The sequence below is a fragment of the Rissa tridactyla genome, chromosome Z (genome assembly GCF_028500815.1).
Source record: "Rissa tridactyla isolate bRisTri1 chromosome Z, bRisTri1.patW.cur.20221130, whole genome shotgun sequence".
Lineage (NCBI taxonomy): Eukaryota > Metazoa > Chordata > Aves > Charadriiformes > Laridae > Rissa > Rissa tridactyla.
In genome coordinates this window covers 61,844,963-61,865,675 of record NC_071497.1, presented here as the reverse complement: position 1 = coordinate 61,865,675, position 20,713 = coordinate 61,844,963, and the positions used below count along the sequence as shown (strand labels likewise).

Genomic DNA, 20,713 nt, shown 5'->3' with positions numbered 1-20,713 from the left:
TTTGGGTTTCTGTAGTGATCAGTAAAGCACCCTGTCAACTTGTTTTCATCCCACTGTCAATTCCTTTCTAAGCCCAGCCTGTTATATGAATCAAACAAGGATTGTATAGCTTCCCCCTTGGGTCAGCTCTCATTTTGAATGGCTTCAAAGAGTCTTTCAAATATTTCTTGTCATTGTTAGTGTCCGTTAAAATTCATTCTTTTTAAACTGAGTATCTAAAAATAAATGCTTAAATCATATATGAGCATCTTCTTAAATACCATGGTTCTTCAATATTCTGTGTTGTGAACCCATTCACTTCAATACAAATGTTGGTATGTTTGGATTCAAAAAAATCAGTCCAGATGCTTATACAGAGTATGATGGTCAAGCTGCATCCTTTGCCACAGGAAGTCCCTAAACTGGTAATCTTTGTTCAAAACACTTGTTTATCAATTGTAGCTTGTATTTTAAGCCATTTTATCATGCATATGTCTTTAATGCTTCGTACATTTTGGTGGTGATCAAAGATCTGGCCTTTATGATTTACAGATTTTGCATTATTCCACTTTCTGCAGGGGCAAGGTCCAGAAGGGTTTAGGAAGGCAAGCAGTTTAATGTAGTGTGTATACACTTACATGGATGCTTTCCAAATAATCTACATTTTAAAATCTCTACTTTCTTGATTTGTCTACTTTTGGCTTTCAGGCAAAATTTCTAGCTAGTAACTATTTCAATCTGTTATAAGCTTGGTGAAGGCAGATGGCTTTTTCTAAACTTTCTGCCAATAACAGTCTGAAAAGGATACTTGAAGTTTCCCATTAAAGTGTTGCATATTTAAATGTTTGCTGAACTGCAGAATATCAGTTGGATAGAAATAATGAAATAAGCTTACACATAAAAAGTAGTCCAACAAAAGCTTTCGAAACTAACTTTGAGAATGATATCTTCATAAAGGTAGTGGCTTTAATGCAGAATGGGTGGGAATGACATTCTAGAGAGAAATCTAAGTTGTGTGGTATTTCACAAAAATAAACTATGGAAACGTGTCCTTTATGGGTTCCAAGTGTAGTGATATGCTTCCTAAGAAAAGTCTTCTCAACAAATTCAGTGTACAAATGTCCATGGGTTTTCTTAACTTCATAGAATACCAGAATGGAAGGGACCTCAAAGATCATCTGGTCCAACCTTTCTTGGCAAAAGCACAGTTTAGACAAGATGGCCCAGCACCCTGTCCAGCTGAACCTTAACAGTGTCCAATGTTGGGGAATCCACCACTTCCCTGGGGAGATTATTCCAATGGCTGATTGTTCTCATTTGGAAAATTTTTCTCTCATGTCCAATCAGAATCTCCCCAGGATTAACTCGTACCCATTACCCCTCATCTTTTCCATGTGACTCCTTGTAAAAAGGGAGTCCCCGTTGTCTTTGTAGCCATCCTTTAAAGACTGGAACATGGTGATAAGGCCTCCCCTAAGCCTTCTTTTCTCAAGGCTGAACAAAGCCAGTTCTCTCAGCCTTTCCTCATACGGCAGCCTACCAGTCCTTTGAGCATCTTTGTGGCCCTTCTCTGGGCCCTTTCCAGCCTGTCTGCGTCTTTTTTGCATAGCGAAGACCAAAACTGAACACAGTATTCCAGGTGTGGCCTGACAAGCACTGAGTAGAGTGGGATAACGACTTCTTTATCTCTGCTGGTGATGCCCCTGTGGATGCAACCCAGCATCCTGTTGGCTTTCTTTGCTGCAGTAGCACACTGCTCACTCCTAGTGAGTTTGTGGAGATGAATCCAGCTTAGGTGGATTGATCTATTTCCTAACGGGGTTTTTCATGTCTTCTTATAGCTAAGATTCTAGAGTGAATCAGTCACCTTAAAAAAAAAATCATGGAATGTTCTACTACCCTTATAAACAGGAGTTATATTTTAGGAAGCTTCAGTTTTTAAGTGATATTTTGAGATAACCAAGTGTTTCCAATGAGATATCAAGAAATCAGGTGGATCACTTGAAAATTAATTGTTTACTGGAGGTACATTATTCTGTTTAAGCTCTTATGATTTAAGGTGTGAAGATAATCCAATACTATTCCATCATATTACTTTTGATTGATTTTTTTTCAAATTTCAGAATAATCTTTCAAGCCTTTTGTCTCCAGAGAAGTAAATCTTGTGTACGTGGTACCTTGAGACAAAAACAGTGAATTATTTACCTGTCATTTTTCTTCCCTAAAAGTTCTCTGAACCTTTTTCCTCCATGTAAGAAATTTCTGCAAGATCTCATTCTCCTTATCTTTTGATTCCAATTAAAAGATGTATTTCCCAGTTTACTTTTTTCTCTTGAAGTCAAGGAAGTGACTATAAGTAGCTCTGTCTGAAGCATTGGCAGCTTGTGTGTCCCTGAACAAGTCCTCAAAAACTCTTGAGATTTGAGGAAGCTCCTACATAATCCCAAACTCAAAACAGACTCAGGAGTGGAAGTCAATTGATACTGTATTTATAGATGTCTTTTTTTCTTTTCACAGGTAATTTGAGCCAATTATTACTTTCCATGTATTTCTGTGTCCACCCAATTAATGGCACCTAGCTGACAGAAGCTCAGTTATTATGAGAATCCAAACCCGATTCTGACTGTGTATTGCCTAAACTATTTGTCCAGAGAAAAATTTCAGTATCAGTTTGACATATTTAATCTGTAATCACATTTGCTCTGCATTTTGCCTCTTTCATTTTATGTTAACTGATAAATCAAGAGGGTACTCATCTTCATAGATTTGCTCGTGAAGCACGAGATGGCCTATAGATAAATCATTCTAACGTTTACACAACTGCAGTGAATTAGAACTTCTGTTTCTGGAAGAGTTCCTTCAGTTGTTGTTTGGTTGTTGCTTCTTTCTGTTGCATCAGCTCCCTGGCTCCTTTGGTCACTCCCCAGCCATCTGGCTTTGACATTGAAGGACAATATGGCCTGCCTGAAGCAGGCTTCAGATTCTCCCAGTATTCTTTTCTTGCCCTAAAGAAAGAAAAGGAAATTCAGAGGTTTTTTTCAAGCACCTCACAATACTAAAGGAAGTGTGGCTTAAATGACAATTGCAAAGGGTCATCTAACTTCCACAGACAGACTTTATATTTAGATACATAAGTATGAACGAAAGCATGCAATGAAATGCTACATGTTTAAAAAGTATTTTTTCATCCTTGAAAGGGACACCATTAGGAGCTGTTTTACAACAGTTTGTCAGGTTTTGATCTTAACTTTCATTAATTACTTTCACATTAATTCAGACCAAATCTTTATTTTAAAGAGGGACGAGAATTTCTGGAGCTCTCCTACTGCCCCTTCACCTCTTTTTCTGCTCCCAGATCAGATTTAATTCTTCAAAATTATTAACACATAGAATGTTTACAGTGACATTTAGACCTCCGTATCATTTAAGCCAGTCTGCTGCATGGACCAATATAAGCCTTTGCAATGAGTGTGCTGGTGTGCTTTTCAGGTCAGATATACATACCTTGCTCTGACCCAGGGTTTGGTATGCATGCTTAGGTTATCACCCCAGCTACCATGTTTATCAGAAGCTTCTGGCAAAAATCCTCTTTCAGGAGCCAGCTCCTCAGCTATTGCTCGGATGTGATATGGCTCAAATCCACAGCAACCTCCAATGAAACGAATTCCTAAGTCATAGGCCTTTCTTGCATATTTTTGAATATCCCATCTGGTTACAATTCTTGGTTCCAGACCTGCAAAGACATTAATATATTAAGCTTCCACCATGCTCCATTTCAGCACAATTTTTGGTAAGAAATCACATTGCTGAAACACTTGCACACTGTTTGCAAAACTGGTTGTAGATGTAGATGTTTGAACTGTCTGAGCTAGAATTAATGATGCAAACTTTCAGAAGGCTGTCTTTCAGGTTCTGCTGTGCTCTGCCGAGCTATGCTTGTTTTAAGGTTTTTTTGGCCTTGCAAAACAGCACCTAACATCTTCTGAGACTGATCAAGCCCTAAGTCACATGCTTGCCATTCTGCCAGAGTTCTTAGCTAGAGTGTTAGCGTACTTTCAACGTTACGTCCACATTTCCACAGAGATCCTAATAAACAGTATCTGGAAAATCTGATTGCAGTCCTCTAATCCGTGAAAGGAGAAGACATCGGTCTACCTGCAGTAGGAATAAGCCTGATCATTATTCCTTGGGAATGCTTACTACACTTTTTTCCATGATCAGCTAGTGGCAGCCAGTTGTTTCACTGACAGCTGGGATCTGTAGCTATTTCTTAGCCCATCCCTTATTTAGTTATAATCCCAGCCATAACCAGCTTGCTGCCTCCAACTAATTCATTCCTTGTGGAAAGTTCTGTGTGTAGGTAAGTGAGGATGCAATCTTTATTTTGAACTCTACTCCCTGTTGCATGTTGTCGTGAGCAGAGTGAACGGATAAAAGAGCCGAGAGGAAGGACTTGTGGAAGTAAAGGAACAGAAAGTGAAATGAACAAGGAATAGAACACCTCAAAGAGAAGGAGGCACAAGAGTGGCTGAACTGAAAGAAAAGACCAGGGACTGAAGAAGAAACTTTAAGGAATAAAAATACAGGAATAAAGGAATAAAATGTCTCCCATTTCGTTATGCACATATGCAGATGAACCAGCATGGTTATCAGGCAAATTCGGCATGATGTCTGTGCACTGAACACTCTGCTGGGCAAAGAACCTGTGATGAGGTAGTAAGGCTCCAGTAACACAGCAGAAAGGTAGGATTCTTTTCCCTACACCCTTTCCCAAAAACGCCTAACATGAAAGAAGGTATACAAAGCAGATCTACTCTAAGTACAATGGGTAGTTAAGAGACAGGTTCAGAAAATAAAAGCAGAAGGAAAAAACTGAAATGTTCTTAAACAGAAAGTTATTGGTCTCAGAGGGAAAGACTGGACAAAGGAAAAGTAAATGGTCTAATACCAGAAGGAAAACCATATAAAGCTATCTTAGAAAGCTGTTTAAATAAAAGTAAGCTTGTGAACACTGCTGCAGATGTGAGAGAAAGCATCAGAAGCACAAATTCATTATTTCCTTGTCTCTACTATATCATTAAAAAGCTAATACAAAATTGATATAAAATGAGCAACAGTAAGAATGCAGCATCTTGCACTCAATTTATACCTGTATAAGCAACTAAACTCCGGGGGAACAGTATAGAGTGTTTCCCTGTCTCCTCCATCACCCACCCTGTCACAATATATGGGACCTGATGAGATGCATCCAAGAGTCCTGAGGGAACTGGCAGATGAAGTTGCTAAGCCACTGTCCATCGTATTTGAAAAGTTGTGGCAGACCGGTGAAGTTCCCAATGACTGGAAAAGGGAAACTATCACCCCCATTTTTAAAAAAGGGAAAAAAGGAAGACCCAGAGAACTATAGGCCAGTCAGTCTCACCCGTGTGTCTGGCAAGATCATGGAGCATTTCCTCTGGAAACTATGCTAAGGCACATGGAAAAGAAACGTGATTGGTGACAGCCATCATGGCTTCACTTCATGGCATGCAAATCATGCCTGACAAATTTCGTGGCCTTCTACAGTGGGGTTCCAGCATTGGTGGATAATGAAAGAGCAACAGATGTCATCTACCTGGACTAGAGCAAGGCATTTGATACAGTCCCACACAACATCCTTGGACATAAAATGGAGACCTGTATTTGACAGGAAGAGCACTCAGTGGATAAGGAATTGGCTGGATGGTCGCACTCAAAGAGTTGCAGTCAATGGCTCGATATTTGGGTGGAGACCAGTGACGAGTGGTGTCCCTCAGGGGTCTATATTGGGACCAGTCAGTATTATTTAACATCTTTGTTGGGGACATGGACAGTGGGACTGAGTGCACCCTCAGCAAGTTTGTGGATGAATCAAGCTGAGTGGCCTGGTTGATACTCCAGAGGGACAGGATGCCATCCAGAGGACCTTGACAGACTAGAGAGGTTTGAACTTCACGTGCAAACCTCATGAAGTTCAACAAGGCCAAGTGCAAAGGTCAGGGCAATTCCAAATATGGATGCAGGCTGGGGGATGAGTGGATTGAGAGCAGCCCTGCGGACAAGGATGGGGCAGTACTGGTGGATGAAAAACTGAATGTTTACCAGAAATGTGCACTTGCAGCCCAGAAAGCTAATTCCATCCTGTGCTGCATCAAAAGAACTATGGCCAGCAGGTTGAGGGAGGTGATTCTGCCCCTCTACTCTGCTCTGGTGAGACCCCATCTGGAGTATGGCAGTTCTGGGGAGACCTTATAGCAGCCTTACAGTACTTGAAAGGGGCCTACAGGAAAGATGGGAAAGGAGTCTATCAGCAAGTGTAGTGATAGAAGAAGGGGTAACAGTTTTAAACTGAAAGAGGGTAGGTTTAGATTAGATATTAGGAAGAAATTTTTTATGATGAGGGTGGTGAGACATGGGAACAGGTTGCTCAGAGAAGTTGTGGATGCCCCATCCCTGGCAGTGTTCAAGGCCAGGTTGGATGAGGCTTTGAGCAACCTGATCTAGTGGAAGGTATCCCTGCGTGACTCATGAAATTTCTGAAAGCTGACATCTCATATAGATTGCTTATAACATACAAGCCAAGAACCATAACAAACCAAAGAGTCAATCCCTCAATTCACTTGATTACTTACTGCATCTGTTCTGTCTTTTTTTGCTTGCAATCAGAGGAGTTATATGAAGGAATGAATAGGATAAATGAGTTCCTAACACTTTTAAACATCCAAGAATATTTTCAGAACTCAGACATGTTATCATTTAATGAATGCCTCAGGCTCATGCTTTATTCACTTTCCTTCGTTTATGTAAAGAACATAAAGAGAGGAATTTAAAAAAAAAAATCTTTCTGAAAGTTACATCAGTCTCAATTTTTTCTTGCTATAAATTCAAGTTTCAAATGTTTTAATACCTTATTTTATAGTCTGATCTGAAAGAGTGTATGATACTTGAAAATGAACGCATTTTTCTAATAATTTTTAAAATTATTAGGCTGATTTTGTCCTCTTATCTTAAAGGGATGTGATCTTCCACATCCCAGGTGGAAATAAGCCCTAAATACACAAGCCTTACATTACACATAAAGTGGCTGAATCTTTCGGTCTTTGTAGAATTTCTTCTGAGCACACATGTGATGAATACATCTCCAAGCTGCTAGTCCATTTGTTAGCAACATCAAAGAACTTATTCCCTCTTCTGGTTTCTCTCTAATCTCACTTGTATTAGACAGTTACACTTGCAAGACTGAACCATTATGAGTGCAATAATCATGCACCTATATCCAGTTCTGCATACGCATTGTACATTAAATCCCTACACAGGTAAACATTATAGGGACTGTTGGATCAATGCCTTAGCCCTGGGGAGCTCCAATGCAAAAGCATTTAAGTCTGGGATGTTTTTAGTGTATTTGCTCTTCTTAATTTCTTTGGACTGTTTTTAGTTGTCCTGAACAAGATTCTACAGCATGAGGAAGTGCTACATTTTTTAACTGAGTTTAGGTTGTGGCACTTTAACTGTTTTCATCATAATTTCACTTTCAGTTACATGCTGTTATACTACTGAAGTACTCTCACTATGTGGATGATCTTCGATCCAATATTACACTGCAATCCCTCTGAGGAAAATGCCAGTCAGGATAATTTGGACTCATCGTTCTATATAGAAGGACACCTTGCAGCTTCAGCTTTACTAAAAGCTAGGGAAAAAAATAAAAGGAACAGGCAATAAAAATAATAAGAAAAAAAAGATTTAAAAAAAATATAACCTTATCTTACCAAATGGAAATTCTGGAAGGTCAATAAAACCCTGCTTTCCACAATCAGGTGTATGGAAAGCAAGTGGTTGGGACATCAGGTGGGCTTTCAGTTTGGCAGCCTGCAAGCCCTCTTTCATCAGTTTCACAGTTTCCAGGGAAGTATCTGGATCAAAATGGCAGTTGACTCCAACAATAGAAGCACCTAGGAGGAGGAGAATAACTTCAAGTCACATCTCTCTAGGAAGTGGGAGGTGAGAGTTCTTAGCCACAGCACTCCAAAAGCAGAGCACTCCATCTTTACACCAGCATTATGAAAATAAGGCAGTTGGGTTAGAGCCAGCCTCAACTGTCCTGAGGCTGATCATTCCATTTACATCTCAGTTGCACTCCTCTTTACCTTCCTGATGAAGAATCACATCTCCCACCCTCATACAGTTGCTTTTCTTACCACTGCTTAATCAGTGGAGACTGACTATGTACAGCCACGTATGCAAATAGCTAGCAGATTCCTAACACAGGTTCTTTCTTAGGATTTCAACTCTAACTCCAAAGGAAAAAAGTAGTTCAGAATGGATATAATAAACCCCTGTACCATCATTCATTATGCCCCTGATTAATTTCTTCTGCCCTTCCCCTTGTCCTGCAGGAAACACAGCCTTTGATAGGCAAAAAGATGAATTTTTTCATCCTCTATCTCATCCTGGGTTTGAACTGTGCCACATACATGTCTAAAAACATAAGCAGAGAATCAAATGTGGCTTTGGATTCTGCTTATGTTTCCAGAATTTGAGGTTGTCTCTGTAACCAGATTTGAGTAGGTTTAGGATTTTGCGCCATTCAGTATCAGCTGCCTGTGGCTACTGCTCCCAATACCATCCTGGTTAACAAGGATTTAATAGCTGCATTTTTGTATGTTTTTTACAAGACTGCTCTAGTAAAGTACACATAAAAACCTTTCTATAGGGTCAAAACTTTTATCAGATACAATTGGAAAGCTATCTACTTGATATACACATCCATATATATGTAAGGACTTTACTGTGTTCCATACTTTTAAAGGGCATATTAAAATAGATTCTTACCAGCCTTTACCAGTTGGACAGCACATTGTCCAGGGGGTACACCATGCATGTCTCCTTCTGGACCAATGCACATTGTAGCTGCAACTGGCTTTCCAGATTCTTTTAGAACTTCAACTGCCCAAACAGCCTCTTCAACATGTTCAAAATACTGAAAGAAATTTAAACTGGACTACTTCTGTTTCTTGGAGATGAAGCATAAACACATTAATCTAGACCTCAAATTCACCATCAATGCAGTGACTTGATTCATTTCTGATTTACACTAACAGAATTCAATTAAGTTCACTGACCACACAGTTAGAAAAGGATTATAAAAAGCCAGTAAGTAAAACTAGATAAAAAATTAATGGTTTCAGAATAAGAATGCCCATACAGGAGGTTAATCAGAGATTTATCCCCAAAGGACTATTTTCACCTAGAAAAGTCACCTTAGGTTGATTGCTTACAGTGTATGAGAAGAAATAAAAACTTGTCAAGAGCACAATAATCCATCCTCTTTGTACTAGTACAGAATTTGACTTGACTGAGGTAGAAATTTAGGTTTCAAGGTCCTATTCTAGGATGCTTGCAGATGCTGCTGTGCCTTTAGAAAAATACCTAATACTACTGGAATAAAAGCATAATGGAAATTTTTAATGGAGGAAGCAATATATACTTGTACTCCCTAAAGTAGGCCAGACATCATAAAGTTAGCACTGTGGCAGCTGAAGACATAGGCTTTTTTTACAGATTTACCTCTGCAATTAGGAAGTCCACATTCTTCTTCATAAAGACTTCTAGTTGCTTTCGAAAGGCTGCTTTAACCTCTGCTTCATCCTTGCAGCTTAAGTATGATGGTGTTTGACTGACTCCTCCAGCTACTAAAGCATCGCCTTCATTAGCCACTTCTCTTGCAATGTCACAAGCAGCTTCATTCACTTTCTGGCACTGTATGGATATAGATTATGTCAGTTTTACCTGGTCAGAGATAAGCATGTAACTTCAGAGTACAAAAAGGACAAAAAAAATTAAAAGCCATAATGGCTTATTCATATTCTTTTATAACTTAAATGTATTTTTAAATAATATTGATTAGAAAGACCAGTGTCTTTCAAAAAAATAGTAAAATTAGGAAACACATTTCTTGACACGTCTAAGTTATCGTATTATCAAATACTACAAAACACATTACCTTTAATACATCTTACACAGATAGTCTAGAAAAAGGAAATGTTTGGTGTGAAATGGAATTTTCTTTGCCCCTTAGAAAACGAGTTAGTTACACTTAAGTGTATGCTTTTATTCTGACATACAAAACATGTAGTAATTTCAATTGATTTTTTTAGAATTTGTTTTAGTATTTTGATAATTTTCAAAATTTCAGATATAACATTCACATAGAGTTATTTGAGGCATTTTAAAATATATATCATTAATTATCTGATGTAAAAGTTACCAATTGAAGAATAGTAGTCAAGGGAAAGTTATCACTATATATGATTAATTAATTACCTAGAGTGAAAGACACATTCCCTCCATACCTAAATCAGAATGACTAGAAAAAAGAGGTTAAGCTGAGAAAAAAAAACTTTGGAAAAAGAATCATTATTTGGGGTAGATAACAGGTACAGATTAGAGCATGTTTCTCTGCAGCTCACGGACTACTTAGAATCTACATAGGTTTTTCTCAGCTGAAGTTTTCCATGGCTGCCTCAGAAGACCCAGCTGATTTTTAATAGCTGACAGACTGTCTTACATTTGCATTTGTGCTCAGGTACGTTTCTGGGAGCTCCAGGAGGTGGAGACATAAACCAGTTAAAGCCTGGAGGAACCTGCTTCTAGAACTGGCAGCAAATCAATCTTCAAAGCTTTGCTGCAATGAATTCCAAATACCAACTTCTCTTCCAGCCCTTATAATTTTGCATGGCAACAAGCATTGCAGCATGGCTTGTTGCAGAGGCCCTGTGATTCTGGGACTACCAATTCAGACATTTCAATGTTGCATCTATTGAATATAAAGGTACAGCATTTCAGATAAATTTTGTCATATGACATTTTGGTATGACCTCTTAATTAAGCCTCAAGTGTTTCCCTAGTGTCCAGATTGTTCTAATTTCTGACTTGGAATATCTTCACAGATACAAAGATATTCCTTCCTCCCTGTCCCCTAGAGAATCTTCTCTACTTCACAGAGGTTGAAATAGACAATAGGACCAAAGGGGAAGGGATCAGAGAAAACACTCAATGGCAAACCTTCTACTCTCAAAGGAACTATCTAGAAATGTTTATGCCAGAAGTTAGTTGTTACTTTATTGAAGACATAGTTCTAAGAAACATTCCATTCTCATTAGCCAGTCATTATTCTCTATGATTCTTCATCATTTTTGCCATTGATTTGTTTCTCTGAATGTTAAAGCATTTCTTTTTTTCACTGATTCTGCTCTCTGTGCATTTATTCCTCCCTATACTCTTTGTATCAAAATTCCAGTAAACTGATCGTCTCAGATGGAAAAAATACGATGTGGGCATCCTCTTTCTTCGCTTCATCCTTGCCCCATTTTGTTATTTTTATTATTTTTTTTGTCCTTTAACCCTGTCTTTCTTGCTATTCCAAACTCTGTAAATGGATCATCTCATTCTTTGGTCCTCGAATATAGCCAAAACCTGTTATGACAAAGTGTGAAAGTACTTGATAATTTCTCTATTAAAGCTTTTGAAATCACTCCTTTTATTTCTTATCTCCATATTGAAACAGCTCTTCATATTGAAACAGAGCTTTACTCACGCTTATTTTCTCAGCTACATAATTGCCTCTGTTCTCTAGTTTGTCCTCACTGGCATAAAACGTGAATGTCTGCAGAACATTGGATCCAGCTCTGATGAACTCTCGGTGAAGCTGACGAACTGCAAAGAATTAAAAGAGACAAATAATAGATTTTTGGCACGGTTATTACTGTTGTTATCTCAAAATTAAATGTTTATTGAAGTAATGTTAGTGTAAAATAAGTGATACTGTATTTATTAGAAGAGCCACTATGAGAGAGTAGAAGCAGTACCCCAATCTGTGTAGAATTTCTTTCTTCACACTCTGAGAACATTAGATAGAAAACTTCCTCTTTTGTTATTCTCTGCTGAGAATGACTGAAGATTTCCATTTAGTTTATCAGTAGATTCAGTTTTGCATGCACCTTGCCTATCTTCTACGCTCTGCAGTCCTTCAGACCTCCCAATTTTATTTTATAGAACCATATAGTGGTTTAGGAAGGGAAAGCCGACATCTGATGTAAGAACATGAAAGCATAACAAGGAATACCAGACAAAAAGCTTATCAAATGAAAAAGCCGTATTTGCTTAGCTTTTAGACTATGAAGAAGGAAATAGAAGAAATTATCATGGCAACAAATTAAGAGACAAGATGATACTTACATGGAAGAATATAGTGTTCCATTACCGCCTCTATTTTGTATTTTCTGTTCTGCCCCACCCCCAACAAAACTCTAGCTGACTGTAGTCAGCTAAATCCAATGCTCTGTTTTGCTAAATACATCCTTAATTTAAAGATGATGCTCCATAAAAGTGACTTGCAACACAGACTTAATTCTTCCCATAAGTCAACACATGATGATTTCACTACAGAGCCAACACTTCTTATGAACGAAGGGTTGGTATTACTTTTAATGGACAAATTGCCTAGATTAAGACTTCGGGAGCAAGCTCTGTAATGCTAGTTCTGCCTTCATCACTGTAAGCAGTATACTGCAATCACCACAGCAGGAACAGAACAGGAGCTGTTAATTGATTTTATATGTATACCCACAGAACCATAATTATAATAATTTCTAGAACACTACTGATTATGTAAAACAGAGTCAAAATGCTCAACAGCTTATAGCAAATACAGGAATAATTTATTCCCTAGATATTATTCCCTAGACACACACACACAAATGCTACAGTTTCTGTGGCAGATGTCTGTAAAAGTTTTTGTGAAGTCCTGGTTTATCACACCTCATTGTCTACAGACAATCTGTGTCATTATGGAAATGTGTTAATGTGTCATGAGAATAAAATTATTCCCTTCAGATGCAACAAACACAGCCTTTTATGCCAGCAAAGCAAAAACAGCAGTTTGAGCTGCTAGAGTCAATCTGCATACATGCAGGCACGTCTGCTTTCATTGAAGGAACAGTGTAGTGTCCCTTGCTTTTCTCTAGTAGTACAGTATTTAATTTCTAATTATAGCCTTGGGTAGCCACACTGTGACTTAACACAATGCTTCTTTTCCCAGCAGTTACAATGACCTAGCCAGGAACATAGATTATAGCAGAGGTACAGTTCAAAGAGTCCCTGGAATGTCCCTGACCTACCAGGATCAATTTTCAGTCTTACAAACTTTACACAGGGTCAAAACATTCCTAGTGCAGGGAGTATTCTTTTTCCTACAGCATTAAAATAGGCTAATGACCCCAACTAAAAGGGCTGTCTTGTATGCTTCCAGTGTTCTGTACTTTGTTTTTTTCTAGTGTCTCCCATGAAAAATCTTTGATGAAAACTAGACAGGAAATAGGAAAAGGTGAAAAAACTGTAGACTCTTTTTTTATATGCTCTATGACATTTCTGTAATAAACCAGATTTGTTTACCCCCATGGTTAGTGCTCTTTAGATAAGCTTCTTGCATTCCTAGAACAATGTCTGGAATTGTTGTGAATAAAGATGATGCCATAGGTAGGCAAATGAAACATAACCTAACACATATCATTGAGGAACATCATATCCCAAACTATCAGGTATGTGAACAGGAGACTCTTGAATGGGTCTACATTTTGAGGGAAAGAATAGTGTTGTTAAGTATCAGCCTGAATCTCATTCAACCCTAGGCAAATTGTTTTTACCGGTAGAACACACTATTACAATTATCAAGCCCACAGCAGCCTGCACTATCAAAAACCAGAACCACTGTGCAATTTACTTCTTGTGTGACTTCCAGCATGTTACTGAAGCTTTGTTTTCCTCCAGCATTTGAGAAATGGGGATGACAGCCACATATGAGGCTAAACAGTTATTAACAATTTGATGCATTTTAGGAGTCAGATGTGTAACACTGAGTTTTCATTTCAATCTGCCATGAGTTGGACATTTCACAAAAGACACAGACTTAAGCTAACAGGAGATGGGGGCAATAAGTGATTATGCATATTGCTCACTACAGGGCAATACCTGAAGTGGCTCAGAAAAAAAATATTTATATCCCATTTCTAAACTTGTCAGTATGGCAAAACTTCTCTCTTGTAATGGAGATAATGGCCTTGAACTCACTCTTCCCATCCCTCCCTTTCCTTGGTACATTCTTAGAAACTCCCTCCTTTTCCCTCCTTCCTTACAAAGGCAAGAAGATCTGGTGGTCATATGGTTTTTATACCAGCAGCTGGCTCAGCCAGTTGCTCCTTCTGTTCTTTACACCTGCTTTCAAAGTAACATGACCCTTGAGCACGCAGGAGCAAAAAGCAGTAATGGAGGGAGGCAGCACGCTGCACAAAAAGAAATTAATGCATACCTAGTGAAGGGTGTATTTGTGCATTTATAAATAGCCTATAACGGGCTTACAAAAATGTTATAACTACGTTACAGATGAGCAATATGTTCTAGCAAATCAGGAGCAATTCTTTGAAGAATGGTTTCTAACCTATGACTACTGATCACTTATTTAAAGCAAATTTATGTGCCAATTTAGCCAGTTTAAGCCATCTGCCTCTATGTAAGTCAGTGTCTTACATTTCCCATGGACTGAGACCTGCACTTCTTGAAAGGACATATGGAGAGGGTCAAGGGCTTCTGAGATGCAAAATAAATAAGCAAAGGAGAAATAAAGAGCATGGGATAAGTGCTATGGATAAGATGGAATGTGTAGGGACAGACCCTACCAGAGTCCTTCCCCTCCTCTTCCTTCTAAATAGAGGACAAAAGACTAATTTTTTGTCCCCCCAGGATATTCTGAATTGGCTTGTAGGATTAACTGCACATCAGATTACTGAGGGAAATGCTTTCTTGTAATGAAGCATACATAAATAGATGATAGGATCTGCTTTTGCACTATTTATGCTAAACACTATAATCTTTATGCTGGAAGGCATGGAATGATTGCTCATTTTGTCTCCATCCACTTTAAGAGAGTTACTCCATTAAATGTTTATTGCAATTCTTAGGTTCTTATGAGGTTTATCATTCCCCATATCACAGTGGAGCCAGATACATGAAATACTCCTCTTCAATTCCATTGTTTATTAAAAGCTGCTATTTTCCTGAAAGAATTAGTAAACAAGCTATATTAATTTATAACAATATAGAAGTCCTAGCATGACTAGAACACAACAAAACTGCAGAATTCTTTTTCACAAGATGTTTTAAATGATAACATTTATATCAGCTCAAGGACAGACTGGACAAATCCATGAGAGAGAAATCACTGAATATTATTAAATACAAAGACACCACATCTGAGTCAAAAGGCCCCTGGGCCCTCCCCAATTATTAAAGACTGGGAGAATATTCTGGAGAGGTATCAGTGTATGTTTGCACTACTCATATTCTTACCCAGCCAACTGCTTTTGGCCAGTGTTAGAGCAACAAAAAGGGGTAAGATGAGCATTCAGTTTATAGATTCTTAGGCTGTTCTTAACAGTGTAATTCTACAGTGTCAAGCAACACTTTTATTTAAAAACGTACTACACGTTCCTATATATTTGTTATTTAGCCAATCATTTACATTGTTTTACAGTGTTACATTTACATCATTTACATTTCCCAGTAAAACTGACCTGCTTCCGGGTGTTCTACCGTCGCTTCAGGAGTCCAAGGTCCAGCTTTAACATATCCCCTCTTTTCAAGAGCAAAGACAAATCCTCCATCTCCAATGACAATTTCTCCAGCGTCTAAGCGCTCTAGAATACCCTGAAGAAAGCAGGAGGAAAGCTTAACAATTACAGTTCTTCAGTTTTGTGGACTTCTTTGTCTTTGTTGCCATTTCCTTTACTTGCAAAGCAGACGCAAATATTTGTGGACTACCAGAAACATCTTTGCCATAATAGTAAAAAGTAATTAATTTCATTCTTGAAATTCTGTTTAAAGAATTGGAGATGGTCCATTTTGCAACATAAGGCTTTAATATGTGCATATATATTACATAAGACTTTTCATTAGTCAGTTTTATTGTATTCCAGAGAATGTTTTACGATGCCAGATTACAAACCTTACAGCACCCTCTGATTAACCTTGCTTCCACCTTGAACTCCATGCTAATGCAAGGAAAGTAGTAATTATTTCTTTTGTAAAATTGAAAAACATGAGAACAAATATATTGGTTGCACCTAATATGTATTATTTTTTGTATTCCTTTCATTGCTTCATTGTCATGTTCAAATTTTCCAAAAAGTACCTTGCTATTACTCTAAAAAGGACTAATTTCTGCAATTGGATTACAACCATCATTCTATATTCTTTTAAAAGGGGATGAATGCAGACCCATTACATTAACAATGGTAGTGGGTACAGGAAAAGAATTAATCAAAGGTAAGACTGAAATTTCCCACCATAGTTATTTTTTCTTGATAGCACACTAGCTTTTCAGTAGATGAAATTTGAGGGAGTAGAAAAGGCTGGCGGACATAGAGTTGAGTGTGGTTTTCATGCTGAGAGGAAGGGGTTTTTTAACAATCAGCTTCCAACCTTTAGTAGAATATCTTTCTTGATAATTTCTCCTTCGTGAATTCAATTATCTCACACCATATATCCAGAAAAGACAAACATTTACGACATCTCGGCACCACCCTTTAAGGGGGATGAGAGCATGCATTTCCAACAAGAAGGAGCACTGTGCCTACTATGCCAGTTTCAGTATGAAGCACAGCAGTGTAAGGCTACTTGGAGCTTACAAAGCCCGGCTGAGAGGATCAGCATTTCTGGCTCAGGCACTCACACGCCAGCAAGGTGGCAGCACTTCTCTGTACGGATATATCTGCACAACAGATACACCTGCTGTGCAGATTTATGAGCTTAGCCAAGTGTTGGCTTGCAAATCCCTGCATCACATTCCATTGCACATTGTGGACTTGCCAAAATATTGACCCGATTAACTAAATAAATTTAATAAAATGTGCAAGCTCTTATCTTTATTTCAGCAGGACCAGGGCAAAACTCAGTCTCCAATACTCAATCTCCAAAGCTCAGTAATTTTCAATGATTATACCAGTCATGTCTGTCTATCAGGGCAATTGTGTTCTAAGTGTAAATGTCAGGAGGCTTTGGAAAGATTGTGTTTGCAATTAAGTAATTTGCAGTTGTAATAGAATGCCTCAACTGGAGCAAGAGAAAGGCACCCAAGGGATCACTGGTTGAGTCCCTGCTTCCTTTGCCTGCCAAGGAATCTGTTATAGACAGAGCCTGCTTCAGAAGTTTCATACGCAGAAAACAAGAGTGCAGAGGAAAAAAAATCTTAACGTACAAGCAGCCTCAGTCATTGCTTGTTAACTGAACATTAAGTAATAGATACATGTTTACATCATATATTGATATTCTATTTAAATGCACTACAACTAAGAGAATTTTTTGCTTTTAACAAGTCACTTCTAGGATTTAACAACAGTTTTGCTTCACAGTTCTAGCTTTTTTAAACTGCACTTAAAATAATCTTCACTTTTGACACCCAGAAGCAACATAAGCCATGACTGAATAGTCCATAGCATCTTAATACATAATATATTGTGTTACATCAAACCTAGCATCAGGGCATCTAATAGCAGGTGACATAACTATAAAGCACAACGTACTTAATACAAACTTACTTAGTCAATTCAGATTGGCTTAAAACAGAAATAACTTTTTTGCAACCTTTATTAAAGGTCTGATATCATCTCTTCACACCATTTTTACTTTACCTATACTGGGCAAAATACCATTGATTCAACCAGCATACAGCCAGCATAAGCTCATCATCACCATTGGTTTGTTCTGCCCCAGAGACCTACAGCTTTGTGCTTGTGCCCAACCCAGATCAAAATTGTACTGTCAGGTGATCTGGTAGTATAAAGATCCGGTATTAAATAACAAGAAACAGTATATGTAAAAAGCTAACCAAAGCTTTTTTGACCCATCTTTTCACTGCTTTTCTTTTGCTACCACGAATGAAGTTGCACCACATAGTCCATGCATCTATCCATGGAAAGAGTGCATAACTCTGAAGATATTCTCTCAACCACCTTTAAGGAATGTAACTGAACCATGTAAATGAAACACGTGCTTGCTCTACCTATATCCTACCTTTCCATCAGTAGAGAGAAAAAAGCATCTCAAACTAACTATTCAGACCTTAAGTGAGCCCTCAAGAGAAGCTTCTCTCTCTCTATTACCTGTAGGGGGAGCTTAGGGCAACTGCCTTCTGCTAGGTATCTGAAGTTAGGTGGCATGAGCATGGGCCAAAAAATAAAAAGCCGAACAAGTACCTCCCCACCTCCTTCCTTTATAACGGATCTACCTGAAAGGCCTAGAGCTCATAGACTTCTTCCCTATCCTTCTGTTCTCTTACTCTACACTTACAGGCAAGAGATAGAATCATAGAATCATTTAGGTTGGAAAAGACTTTTAAGATCACCAAGTCCAACCATCCAACATAAAACCCAGTAAAACCAGTTCTGAGTAAGAAATATCCTATTAATGATAATAGCATCCTTATGAAGAGAAGACAGAATACATGCTTCCACTGACCTTTCCAAGCAGCAGTGCAGGGTAGCGGTACTGATACATGTGAGAGAGTTTGATTTGGACATTGCTCGTATGTTTGCATTAATGGCCAGAATGGCTGATGCCTGGATAACTTTTTATACCAGTTTATTTCTTTAGCTAAATGAGGGTGCATATAAAAGAGCATGCATATATTGGAGACTGCGCTCATATTAGAAATGCTGTTGATATTTGGTCATATAAATCAAGGGAAGAGCAATATGGGGCTTGTAAATAGAGTTGTCAAGATGCTGGTAAAAGAAATCCCATCCAATGACAGTTTATGCCTAAAATATTGACAATTTTAATGTGTTGCAAGCACTGCTTAGTTTGCATATCAAATACTATTATGCAAAATGGTTCTGAACTTTGGTGGCTGCAGTTGATGTGTTCAGAGAAATCAAAATTCTATGAGCCGTTAGAGCATTAAGTTCAATCTAATCTATCTGTCTCGTAACGGTGTCCAAATGCCTGTAACGGCTCAATGCTGAATAGGTATAGTTATTACTGTGGCTTTACTTTAGCTTTTCACAATCCGACCTTACCTGCAGCAACACTCAGTACCTTACCGGAGGTTAACAAGGGCGGTTCGCGGGTCGTGCCAGTTTAGCAGCAGCTCCCCAGGAGAGTCCCGGGGCAGGATCCCGGGCAGGCGGGAAAGGTGGCCGGGCGCAGGGGCGCCACGGCCCGGCCCAGGGCCGAGCTCTGCCCGATGCCGCTGCCAGACTCCTGCCGCCCGCTCCCGACGGGGCAGGTCCCGAAGGGGACGGCGGCGGGCAGCGGAGCGGGACGGGCCCCCGGGGGAGCGGGGCTGAGCGAGGGGAGGGAGAGAGACGGGAGAATTACCCTTTTGCCCTGTTTCGTGGTCTTCCCGATGGGCAGCATCTTCCTCGCCCCAGGCACTCCGGCTTCCCGAGTCAGCCCCGACGGTTCGGCTGGAAGCTGGAGATACCCCGGTGCGCTGCGGCCGCAGCTTTATAGCGCGGGGAGGAGGCGGGCCGCGGTGGGCAGCGCTGCGGGCGACACGCCCGCCCGGCCCGGCCCCTGACCCCGCGGAGCGCCCTGGCACTGCCCGGGGCTGCCCCGCGCCCTCCCGCCACCGCCCCCGCTTGGCTCGAGGTCGCGATGCGCCGGTTACTCCCCCGGGCTGCCCCCCTCAACCAAGGGGCGGGCCGGCGACCTCCTCCGTGAGGGCTGGCCTCGGCGGGGGCAGCCAGGGGACGGGACGGGACGCCGTCGGGAGAGGCGCGGAGCCAGCGCTCTCCATCCCGGCTGCCGGCGCGATGAGCGGGGTGCTGCGAGGAGCCCTGCGGCGGCTGACGGTCCCCCGCCGCGGCGGCCGGCCCGAACCCCTCGCCGCGGCCGCCCTGCGGGCCCTCAGCGGCGCGGCGGGCGCGCAGGGGCGGTGAGTGAGGGCCGGGCCGGGGCGGGGTGGGGGACGCGGGCGGAGGAGCCGTTAACGGTCGCGGCTGTGAGCCCCTGGCCTCCGCGCCGGGCGGGGGCGGTGAGGGGAAGGTGGTGAGGGGAATGGGGCTCCTGCTGCCGGCCGCCGAGGGGCGGGCAGGGGGTGCATCTCCCCCCGGCGCCCCGCGCGTCCGCGGCCCAGCCCAGCGTGAGTGTGCGGGGATTCTTGCCGTTGTGTACGGGGCCGTATCGGCGAGCTGAAATGGAGCTGTTTCAACCGGCGGGAGTGAATGCCGGGGTGAAGCGTGTAGTTAGCCCGGAAGGTAACCCCGCGGCTCTCACCCGGCTCCTGCATTTGGAAGAAAAGGTTTGAAAAGAGCTGACAGGTGAGGAAATGCCAAACTCATGGCATTAAAGAGGCACGAGAAAAGCCCCTGCGCTTCACCTTGATTACCACGTGCCTCAAAATTCAGTAGAGGAGCTGGTGTCAGTGTCTCACATCTGGCTGTTTAACAGTGTATGGTTAACTTGCAAAAATTAATATGTAATCTCAAAAAAGAGCACATGCAAGTTTGTGGTGCACCATAGAAAACCTGTGGTGTCCAGTGATCCCATTTATTTTGCTTTTCATTTATTGCCGCACAGCAAATAAGCACGGTGCATATTCCTCCTGTATTTGCATTTAAAATGTTGTATTATTTTATGAGACCTCCATTTGTAATACATA

General features: G+C 40.4%; 2 protein-coding genes across 2 annotated transcripts in view; one reads left to right on the top strand and one right to left on the bottom strand.

Annotated features, from left to right (window-relative positions):
* Positions 1 to 1,875: 1,875 nt before the first annotated feature.
* On the bottom strand, positions 1,876 to 19,577 carry LOC128902458 (betaine--homocysteine S-methyltransferase 1). The gene is made up of 8 exons (XM_054185516.1): positions 19,429 to 19,577; positions 15,627 to 15,759; positions 11,597 to 11,715; positions 9,568 to 9,759; positions 8,833 to 8,980; positions 7,770 to 7,952; positions 3,484 to 3,712; positions 1,876 to 2,984 (listed from the first exon to the last, which is right to left on the bottom strand). Exons 1-8 carry the CDS (start codon positions 19,465 to 19,467, stop codon positions 2,810 to 2,812), a joined length of 1,218 nt encoding a protein of 405 aa, XP_054041491.1. The 5' UTR covers positions 19,468 to 19,577; the 3' UTR covers positions 1,876 to 2,809.
* Positions 19,578 to 19,718: 141 nt separating this feature from the next.
* Positions 19,719 to 20,713, top strand: part of DMGDH (dimethylglycine dehydrogenase) — a 48,424-nt gene continuing 47,429 nt past the window's right edge. Inside the window, exon 1 of the mRNA XM_054185503.1 lies at positions 19,719 to 19,987. Coding sequence (XP_054041478.1) covers positions 19,866 to 19,987 — 122 coding nt within the window. The 5' untranslated portion in view covers positions 19,719 to 19,865. The remainder of the gene's footprint in view (positions 19,988 to 20,713) is intronic.